This window comes from Ictidomys tridecemlineatus, chromosome 1, assembly GCF_052094955.1.
Source record: "Ictidomys tridecemlineatus isolate mIctTri1 chromosome 1, mIctTri1.hap1, whole genome shotgun sequence".
Classification (NCBI taxonomy): Eukaryota; Metazoa; Chordata; class Mammalia; order Rodentia; family Sciuridae; genus Ictidomys; species Ictidomys tridecemlineatus.
Genome location: NC_135477.1, coordinates 149,329,392 through 149,340,105, shown reverse-complemented (window position 1 = coordinate 149,340,105; position 10,714 = coordinate 149,329,392). Strand labels below are relative to the sequence as shown.

Here is a 10,714-nt window from a genome sequence, read left to right as displayed (position 1 = left end):
AGGTCGAGGTTGGGGCGATCTGGGGAGGGTTTGGCCAGGTGGGATAGGGCTGGAGCTCGAGGAGGTGACTGTCCTGGTGTCAAGCAGCAACAAGTACTCACTCAGGACATGCTTTGGGAGGTCAGAGGTGGATGGCTTTGGATCCCTGTGTGTAAGTCTGCCTGGGAGGAAGTGGCGGCTCCCCGCTGGGGCTGCCCACGGGTCTGGTCTGCCCTGTGGCGGAAGAGTGTGCTCCTCTTACCCAGGGGAGCCCGAGACAGCCACAGCCGCAGAGCCCACTGGGAAAGGCCTTGCTTTATTGCACTAGATTTACTCTCCCTTCTGGAAGGTGCGGGTGGACATCTCACAGGACTCTGGAAAACCCAGAGAAGAGAAATGACTCTGTGCCTATCAGAATAGAGGTTCCGCTCTGAGCTGAGCACGGTTCTGGCACCGGTGGGTCTTGGTCTGGTGTTTGAAGAAGTGCTGGTGCTCGGGGCCTCTTCTTGGTACTCTGTTGGAGGAAAGGGTGCAGGACCTCTGGAGAAGCAGAGCCCCATCTTTCTTTGATCCCTAGGGACACAGATATTTGGCAGGAAAAGAGACACTTCAAAATCACAGCTCCTGTTCTTTGACAGATGGATGGACCTTGAATTCCAGCCTTTCCTCTACTTACCTAAACTAATAGCTTAGCTTGTCCGGGCACGTGCCATACAGTCCTATTGTGAGGGTGAGGTGCCCAGGTAGTGGCTGTCAAGAGATGCCATTACCATTGTTGATGACAGTCTGAGGCTTGGGAGATCAGCAAAGGGAGGGACCATATGAGCCTGCATGATGTGGGAGGGTGGACTGGCACTAGATCCACAGGCAGAAAAAGGCAGGGCCTATCGAGGGTGGAGAAGAGCTTGTGGCCTGTTTAGTGTGCGCCTAGGGTGAGCAGGAGAGTGGCGTGAGCCTAGACACTCAGAATAGTGTGGTGTCGTGGAGCAGCTTGTGCCCTGTGCCATCTTGCCTGCAAATGAAGGGGCCTTTGCAAGGGGAGGTGGCAGAGCTCTTTCCACAGCCTGCCTCCTCTGTGAGGCCCTGTTGGAGCTTTGGGAAGAGGGCCTGGTCTCTTCTGTCCCCTGCCCTGGTTTGTGCCATCCTGTTGGTCACTCCTATCCTGTTCTGTCTGTTGGTCTCTGACTTCTCCAACTGGTCTACCTTCTTTTAAGGGAAGATGGAATCATCCCAGGGAGCTCACAGTCTCCAGCCCAGTATGGCCTCAGCCCACCTGCTCCTTCCTTCCCTACAGAAAGGCTGCTATCCCAGCTACTGGAGAAAGTGTTGGCTGGTAAGAAACCTCTGTGACCTCAGGCAGGTTTTTTAACCTCTCTGGTCCTCAGTTTCCTCAGGAATACATATGTTGTAACTTGGAGTTTTGGAGAGGAAATAAGAATTGATAAGAAGGACTGGCGATACTACCCTACCTGGGTACATGCTAGGACAGAGCATTTGCTGTGTAAGTCTGAGCAGAGCCAGCATATCAGGAAGCCATCTTCAGAGATGAAGGGGATGTGGGGGTCTGCCTCCTGCCTCCTGGTCTAGAGTCCTGTCCCTTTGTGCAATCCGGCTGGTGTAGGGGACAGAGGGGACCGTTTCAGGGCCTAGCTGACATAGGATGAATGAAACACGGGGCTGTGGGCAGTTTGTGCAAAATGCAAAGTGGCCCGGTCTTGTGACTATTAAAATAACTCCATTGGCCAGGTGCTGCCATGCGCTGGCATGCCTCTCTCCTCAGGCCTCGGGCATACCTGAGCATGTGCCCTACTGTCATGGCCACTTACAGAAGCAGAAACAGAGCCTTAGCGTCTCTCCATTGTTCCCCCCCCCATAGCCTGGTTTCAGAACCCCACGGCCCCTCAGCCGGGCACTTCTGCCCCTCCCTGAGCCCCACTGGAGTTTTGGGGCTCCAGATCCCAGGGAACATTGCCTGGTCCCACCTGCCCATTCCCAACATTCTGCTGCCCCTGTGGGAAGCACTGCCCTCCGGCCTGGCTTCCTATTTTCAGTGGAACCGACAGCCCCACACATTCCACAGAGGCAGCGGCGTCGACAGGTATTTGGGAAACACCAGTTTTCTTTGCCTTTACATCTGTCCCTGTTTATTTAGGAAATGGTAAGCATTTTATTGACATCCAAGATTAATTAAATAGGGAAAAAAAAGAGTCTAGGATTTTGGTACATTTCAAATATATTTTATTACTTTTCTTTTCATCTTAGAAAGAATATGAAACCTGCATGCAGTGCTAATGGTTTCTGACATTTTACATGGCATATAACACACCAGTACCTCTACCAAAGGAGTGCGGGGTACTCTGCAGAGCGTATGTACAAAAGGAAAGGGCATCTGGTCATCTTGGCTTCCAAAAGATTACTGCACTGTCTACCATTGTGTGGGGAGTCACAGGGATATTGCTTTTCTACTGCATGTCCCCTCGGGGTGAGGGAAGGAAAGACGCTCAGGTGGCTTCCCCTTGATCAACTGAATCCATGTCTCTGGCTGTGGGCTGTGTATGTAATTGTGTATTTTAAAGTTTTCTCCTAAGGGTTTCACTAACATGTTTCTGAAACCTTATATATCGAAGCAGCGAACCTTTCAGAAACCTTCAGGTGGGAGCTAAGACCCAACCCCTTCTTTAAAGACCACTGGCCTTGCCACCTTGGGATCTTGGACACAAATGTTTCCCAGAGGGTGGAAAAATGAACCTGGGCAGGGGGGCAATGAGGCATGATGCTCTGGCCACCAAATGGATCTAAGCACAGAGGCAGAGAGACCTGTTCCTACTTGCCTGGTGACAGGGGCCACCGCGGAGTCACGGAGGCTGTGACCGGCTGCAAGCCCAGAAGAGTTGTGGCAGCTGTGCCGAGGCGCCAGGCCCTCTGGGCGGAAGCTTCCCCAGCTAGAACCGGAGCAGATCTGCAATGAAATGTCTCACCGAGCTCAGTGTTCCTCCCGGGCGCTTATAAAGCTCAGATGTGTAGTGACGCATGGACGAATACAAAAAAGCATTTTTTAAAAAGGAAAGGCATGAGTTTCCCCCCTTTTTTTTTCGGTAAAAAGCCGCCTGTGTTAAAATCTGGCGTGCAGGAGAGTTGGGTCTCACATCTGGAAGCCTTTTGCACACAGCTATAAAATGTAAAAACTGACCCTTGGTAAAAAGTGCTTCGTAACAATATATAATTTGTGTCTTATGCCTGTGAGAAAGAGAGGTTTTTTTTCTTAATTTTTTTTTAATTTTAATCTGTAAAGTCCTTTGCTGAAGTCTCCCAACTGGTCTGGAAGTGTTTCTACCCAAGATCCGTCGTCACCCTATTCTTCGTAGACCCTGGGAAGAGAAAACGCAGGTGTAAGAGGCTGGGGACCAGGTGGTGGCAGCTCCCAGCCTCCCCCAGGCCTGTGGGGTTGGGGAGCAGGAGGAACGCCTCAGAGAATGTGATTGTGGGGACACAGAAGCTCACACAAGTCTGGCTTTGTCCTTTCTGATCAGCCTCCACCTCTGCAGCCCCTTTCTATCCTCAGAACCCTATGGAGCGAACCCCTTTGCATATGGGAACACTGCAGGATAGGTAAGATGTGCCCTGGGACCATGGACGGTTCTCCCAATATGGCGGGCTGCAATCCAGTCCCCAATCCAGTCCTCATCTGTACAAAGCCTCTATTCAGGGAAAATGGCATCCGGGAGGGACGTGCTCTCCCCAGACTTGGGCTTGTCCTCTTGAAACGTGCCCATTCTAGAGGCTGCTTGCTAAAGACTGAGGAGGGGGTAGGCGGGGCTGAGGCTGTGACAGAGGGGCCTGTGCCTCGTGGTACCTCCTCTGGCTGGCCTTGCCTCACCTCTGCCTGTTATAGGCCTGTGTGTATTCAGGAGCCACCTCTCCCCTCACCTCCCAAGCCGGCTGCCTTGAGGTATTCCTTCTAGTTCTGACTCATGACTGCACTTCACACCCAGACAACCCATTGCTCCCTCTGTCTTGCTCCTGATTTCTGATAAAGTCACCTAATCATGCTTTGAGTAAAAGGCCTGGTGCAGCTGCTCTCCAGGGCAGCCAGAAGCTCTGGTCTTGGAGGCGCTCAGTTCCCTTGCTTGGCAGCACAGCCTGGCCCTGCCCTGTACCCTCTTCCTTCACCCCGGTTCAGCATTTTCTCTGTAAGAGGACTTTAAAGAGTTCCTTTATCTCCATTCTCCACCTTGTAAGACGTTTTTCAACCCTTTGCAGTGGAGAAAGGACTCGGCGTGCCTCCTCCTCTCCCAGAACACCTGGGCACTCTAAGACAGATGAAGGAACTCATGGTGTAATGAAGTGGCGGAGGGCCTGGTGATGGACAGGCTTTCATAGCTTTCGATGCAGTTTGCAGAAGAAGTTGGGCTGCCTTTAGGCCCACGGGGCCTCCTCCTCTTTAAAGCCACAGCCCAGGTGGAGCCGGCAGAAATAGGGCGACCACATAATTTGAGTGTCTCCCAGCATCCTGAGCAAGATGTTCTCAGCCCCCTCCTACCATGGGGCCTGGGGTTAGCTTCACTCCATTTTCACACAGGGCCTTGGAGGGTAACAGACAGTGGACAGGGAAGGCTCTGTTTTTGCCATGTGAGTCGCCTGCCCTGACCAGAAAGAAGCCTTCATTCCTGTCAGAAATATAGAAAATATTCTTGTCCCCTCATCATTTTCTATTTCAAGTAACTGCAGACGAGGCAGTTTTGGGGGAAGCAAAAAAGGCTCAGGTGCAGGGTTTGGGCCTGAGTGTCAGCTGTGAGAGCTGGTCACGGGGCTGAGCCTGGGGACCAGAGCCAAGCCAGGTGATGGGAAGGGTGGGTCAGGCACCACTGAGGCTGCCAGTCTCTATGGGGGCCTGGCTTCTTGTCCTGCCCTTGCCCTGGGCTCCCAGGCAGGTCCCGCCTCCTCCCCACCTAGTTTTGGTTTCTTCTTCTGCAGGATGAGGTGTTGCACCTGCTCATGGGGAGGTCACCTGAGAGCTTGTGCACTCCCTGGCCATGCTAGGCAGGTTAAAGCACAAGTGGGCCCTGCGTGCTTGAGGAGTGGCCTGCTCCAGGACAGCATCACCTTCACGTGGTATGGGGAGCTGGGAGGTGGCCTCCCCTTCCAAGGTCAGACCTAGGACCACAGGATCAGGGCCAGAAAGCCACCTTCTGATTATGGGAAATAGAGCCCAGGGAGCCCAGGGCACTGGTCAGTCTCATCACTGCTGCCCCGTTGGGCATGAGTGACTGTGATTTCAAAGGGTCAGACCCAAGTTCTCTCTTAGCACTTGCATTTGAAGGATTTTCTCAGGTGTCTGGGCAGCATGGGGCACCTTGGAGAGAGCACATTATTGGCAGGGAGTTATCCTTATCATCTCATGGGTGTACCCCCCATTTTGTGGTTAATAAATGTGGTTATTTAAGTGGTAACATTTTGCCCCACCAGATCCACAGAGGATAGCCATGCCAGTGCTCACCCAGCTATTTGACAGCTTATGAGACTTAGATAAAAAGAGCAATTAAGACTATAATATGAAAGTCAGGAAGAGACAGACTTAAGTTCACAAATGGATCCACCTGTGGTGCTTCCAGCCTACTTTGTTAAGTGATGATTTTCTCAGTCCTGGGGGTATGTAAGCAGTATCTGTTCATCTGCTTGCTGTGGGTATTGTGGTGGGTCTTCACACATTGGATGGGCTAGCTGACCTGGTGTGGGGACCCCCTTCCATCCTGAGAGCCGCAGGAGGGGAAAGTGGGCAGGAGGAGAAGGGGGTGTACCTGCGCTTCTCGTTCCAGGCATTGTACCACTTGATGAAGCGCTTGGTGCTCTGCAGCTTGGGGTGCAGGCAGTGCTCCTGGCCCCGGTACCTGGAAACACTCTTGGTGGTGATGCTGCAATGGAAAAGGATGGGGTAGAGGGTTGAAGCGTCTTAATAGTGGCCCCTGAAGTGGCCTGTGGGTGGCCCTGGTCTATCTGAATCAGGGCACTAAGTGACTTGGCTTCCACTCTTCCTCAAGGCAGCCCACCCACATGTTCATTTCCTGGCAGGCTCCTTGGAAGGTTTTGGTATTCTCTCATTTCTGAGTCCTTGTTAGGGTCTGGCCCTATATGGAGTGAGTGGCACCTGGAATAGTGTCCTTACCCCCAGTGCACCCCCAGAAGTGGGTTTTCTGCAGATTTCTCTTGGGGAACAAAGGTCAGGGACCAAGCTGTGTTAATGCCTGCAAGGTGAGCGTGCCAAGACCTTTGTTCTTGGACTTGAGGAGCCCTATGGTGGGGCTAAGTTGTGCCCTGATGATCCTGTCATCTCTGTCTAAAGCTTCAGTCTCAGCTCCTCCTGCTGCAGATTTTCCCAGGATGAGGCATTTGCCCACCCTGAAGCCAAATCTTATTGAAGCCCATTTAGACACTTGAGTTAAGTCCCAGTTATCTCGCTTCACGCAGAAAAACAAGACCTGGCTTCTCCACAGCCTGAAGCCCTCAGATCTCTATCAGCCTAGGTTCCAACACCTGGCAGAGTCCTTGCTGTGCAGTGGAGAAGCAGGGTGTCTTTGTACAGGGTGCAGGGGCCTGAGTTGGAGTCCCACGTTTGGCTGTAGGATCTTAACCTCTCTGAACCCGTTTACCCATCTGTAAACTGAATCTGAAAATAGAACCTACTTCATAGAGTTATTAGGATGATGAAAGGATATAACCTATACAATGTGCACAGTGGCTGGTAGGTGCCCAGCTGACAGTTATTAGCAATTAGTCATGGGAGATGAGACGGGAAAGGAGAAAGACAAGCCTCAGTATGGGATGTATGAGCTGCAGCCTGGCGAGGGAGGAGAGCCTGCTGCCTTCCCAGGGCTATGCCCCTCTCTGCCAGGGCTGGCCAGAGGGATGGCAGGAGCCAGGAGGAAGCTTCTGGTTGGGTGGGGGGAAGCATGGTGTTCAACAATGAGAGTCCACCTGGGACACTTGCAAAGTGCAAGGTGAGAAGTAAAGATGCCACTTCCTTCCTGAGGAGCCAAAGAAGGGTGGTTGGAAGTGAGAGTGAAAAGAAGAGGAGGAGAGGGAGGGAGCTCAGCTAGATCCCATGGGTTACCAAAGTCAAGTGCAAGGGCCAAGTTCTAGAAGGGTTTTCATGAATGTGGTTTCCAAACAGTGGGAAGAGAGAATGGGATCTTGCCACCAGAATGGGGGCAGAATGTTTTGAGGGCCCAAACCCGGAGCCTAAGGATGGGTCTTTGGTCCTGCCTTTCCTGGTGAGACATGTGGTACCCTGAGCATGGGGCCAGGCTTCAGAGTGAAATCTAGGTGTTTCCCTCTCCCTAGTACCTAGTCATCCTGCAAGAATTTAGCATGTGCATTTTCTCCGTGCTGACAAAGCTGCTTTTGTACTCTGAGTGAAGGGACATGGCAAAGCCTGATAAAATCCCCTTCTCAGTTAGGTCAGTGTGCAAGCTGAGCATTCCAAATCCTGAAGGCTGGAAAGAAAAGGAAAGGACACTCAGTACCCCCACCATGGTGCAGAAATGCCGCATCATAACACTGAGGTTATGAACATTGGTTGTGGAGTACAGAAAGGAGAATTTGTGATTCCAGCAACTAGCAGAAATTCTGGGTCCCACATCCCTCTCCTCAGCAATTATGGAATGTTGAAGGTTTCGGTGAGAGCTCAGTGGATATATGACACAAATTGACCTTTTTAGAATCTGGACTGTTCTGGATCCTTCTGAGTACAAGGGCTCCCACTTGCAAAGTAGACTGCTCTGCCCCCACCCCCAGCCTCAGCAGAGATTTCTGGGTGACTCGGGGTGAGCTGGAAAACTTCCTTTTGTTTAGCCTTTGCAACCGAGAATCTGCCTTGGCAAAAGAGAGCTGGCCCCTGTCTGATCTAGAAAGTCTTAAGGATCTGGGGAGGGGAGAGGTGCCTCTAGCCCTCCGAGTGCTCTGGATGATTTAAGAGAGGATGACTGGGTACCGATCTCATGAGGCCACTGCAGGTTTTCACTAGGCTACCTGAAGCCACCTCATATACTCCCTTGATTGTAGTTTCTCTCTGTATCTGAAGAAGTTTAGCCAGGAAAGAGCAAGCCTATCTGGTGAGGATTCTGTCCTTTCCAGATGTCACTGAGATCCATACCTTGTTTTCATTCCCTAGGAGTTCTCAGATACAACTTGCAATGCCATCTGACATGTTAAACTCTGGAGCTGGAAGTGGCTTGGGGCTTGTGACTCCTCCCCAGCTCTTTTGTCTCCCTGGTCCCCACCTGAAAGGATTTCCGGGCAGCTTTACTGGACTTGGTCTGAAAGGCGAGGGCCAGGGATGAGGGTGTTAATTTTTGTTGGGGTCATCTCAGGCCAGTGCTTTTCTAAATTCCCCTTCCCTTGGCCAGACTGTAGCCCAGGTGGTGGGGGTTGTGGGGTGTGGGTATGCCCTGCCTTCACATACACTGTGTGAAGGCCTCTGGGCCAGCAGGGCCAGCCGGTGCAAGTGGAAAGCACTTGCCCAGACTGAGAATAAAGTGTGTCCTGTTTCTGGGGGAGGGGAAGAGGGACCAATGGTCCATGGCAAATATTTGGGAGCTGTTTTGCCAAGGGCTCCCTTCCTGGCCAAGAGGGTATTGATGGGAAAGCAGTGGTGCTGGCCTCAAGTGGTTAATTGGGAAGTGGAGGAGCACAAAACTCAGTGTTCTCTTGCTCTGCCCCAGTTTTAAACATTGCCGGCATCCCCACCAAGCAGGGCTTCGGGCTTGTGGCACATTAACCCCAGCAAAGCACTTTTCACCCAACTGCTCAGGCTCAGGGACCTGCAAGAAGTCCAGCTGCTGCAGAAAGGGCTGGGGTGTTCTCACAATGAAATCCCTACAAGCTGCAAACTGCCATCTCAGTGGACAGTCCTCAGATTGGAGACTCTGAGAGGAAAGTTAGGACTTAATACTGGCGTTATTCCTTTCCCCAGAGGTAGGAAGGCAAGACGGCATGCTGAACAGTTTGGGTGTGAGCTGGTTTTGAGTGACTTCAATCTAGGTGATCTAAGTTGGCATTCAGGAGCCCTTTAACCCTTGATGGCCCTAGTACCATCCCTGGTAGCCACAATAGCAAACTGCGAGGCTATTCGTTTGAATACTAGCCAGGGTGGACTTGCAGACACTTTCTGGAGCACAGGACAGTGACCCCCTTTCAGGACTGTCTCAGCAGCGTACTAAGGACTTGTTGGGCGATTACAAAGCCTTAGCCAAGGTCTTGATAAAGGCAGAGGGAAATGTTTGTTAGCCTGACCCAGCCCCAGGCTATGCCCTGGCACCGGGCAGACTCGCTCTTGGAGTGGAATTAGAACTCACATAACCATCTTCTCCTCGCAGTGCGGGTACTTTGGCTTCATTTCCAGCTTCTTTACGTCGCTGTAGCGGATCTTGGGCCCTTTCCGGGAGCATTTGCATTTGGACCCTGCGGGAGAGAGCGCAGGAGAGGGGGCTGCTTAGTTGAACCAGGGATATCGTACCCCACGATTGCCCTCGGTGCCAATCCAGATCCTCAGGATCTCAGGTGCCTAGTAGTTGGTGTTTAGGTTCCCCAAGACGGGACAGACAAGGGGACTTTCCAACACTCACCGTCCACGCGCGCAACGCAGAGCGCCAGGAGCAGCAGGAGCAGCGCGGCGGTCAGGAGCCTCATGCTGGCCGGAGGGGCGCGGGAGCAGGGACGCGGGGACGGCGCCGGCCGGTTGAAGTGGCGGCCTGGGGAGGCCGCCCGGCTCGGCTCTCTCGCCTCAGAGCACTCCTCCCGGCTTGGCTTGCTCCAGCTGCGCCCGTCAGTGGGTGCCCGGGCAGTCTGTCGCTGCGCTTTGCGCTCAGCTCTGGGATCTCTCCACAGCCTCCCTCCGCCCGCCCTGGCCTCTTTTAAATCCGCTCCTGCCCTCGCAGTGAGCGAGCTCATTAATATGCAGAACCACTCGGTGACTCACTGAGATTTCTCAATGTGGTGGGGGGAGGAGACCTTCCCAGCCCGCCCGCCGCCCGCCCAGGGATAGATCTCAATCTTAGCTGCGCACACTTGGAACCACGCGCGCACATGCACACTCACAGTCTCACATCCGCTACCGCACAACACGCTCTCCTTCACACACTTGCACACTCAAACCACAGTCTGCACGCATTTCCTAGTGCTGCTGCTGCTCTGTCTTGGGGAAGCCAAACCGTGGAGAGGTTGAGAAAGGGTGCTGCTTTTCTGATTCACGTGGATCCCTCTGGCCAGACAGGCTCACTGTCCTGAGCCACCAGGAGATCAAGGTCCAGGGTACAGTTCCTTGGGGAAAAGCTGAAAGGGTTTCAGGAAAGACGCCAAATGTGAGTGCCAGCAGGACTGACCCCTAGGGTGTGGGCAGTCCCTTTTGGGTCAGCAGCTCTGGTGGCCAGAGCACAAGGCCAGTTCTGGATAGGAGTTTGTCCACTGGTTGTACAGCAGCAAAGCCATTGCCCGTGATCATTGAACTGACTCAAAGAGAGTGTGATTTGGGGGAGTTTGGGACACTCCCAAAGGAAGGCTTCCTAGGTAAGTCTATGGTCTGGTGGCTCTCTGGGGCCCGGAGGGAACCAGTGGGGCTTCTCAGTGTTACACTATTCTCCAAAGCCAGGCAGAGACCCGGTAGTGAGCCCTGACAATGATGACCATCTGGATGAAGTCCCTCCTATGTTCCAGATTTTGCGTGGGATTGTGTATTACACAA

General features: G+C 52.8%; 1 protein-coding gene across 1 annotated transcript; it reads right to left on the bottom strand.

Annotated features, from left to right (window-relative positions):
• Positions 1–2,194: 2,194 nt before the first annotated feature.
• On the bottom strand, positions 2,195–10,242 carry Cxcl14 (C-X-C motif chemokine ligand 14). The gene is made up of 4 exons (XM_005333195.4): positions 9,600–10,242; positions 9,330–9,435; positions 5,778–5,891; positions 2,195–3,347 (listed from the first exon to the last, which is right to left on the bottom strand). The coding sequence occupies exons 1-4, from the start codon at positions 9,922–9,924 to the stop codon at positions 3,332–3,334; spliced, it is 561 nt and encodes a 186-aa protein (XP_005333252.3). The 5' UTR covers positions 9,925–10,242; the 3' UTR covers positions 2,195–3,331.
• Between the last annotated feature and the right edge of the window lie 472 nt (positions 10,243–10,714).

Bases quoted from the DNA above. Each gene is read 5' to 3' on its own strand.
- Cxcl14 (XM_005333195.4), bottom strand. From the start codon at position 9,924: ATGAGCTCGCTCACTGCGAGGGCAGGAGCGGATTTAAAAGAGGCCAGG. The intron at 9,436-9,599 runs GTGAGTGTTGGA...TCTCTCCCGCAG, and splicing joins CTGCGTTGCGCGCGTGGACG to GGTCCAAATGCAAATGCTCC. The intron at 5,892-9,329 runs GTGAGTTCTAAT...TTTCCATTGCAG, and splicing joins TGCGAGGAGAAGATGGTTAT to CATCACCACCAAGAGTGTTT.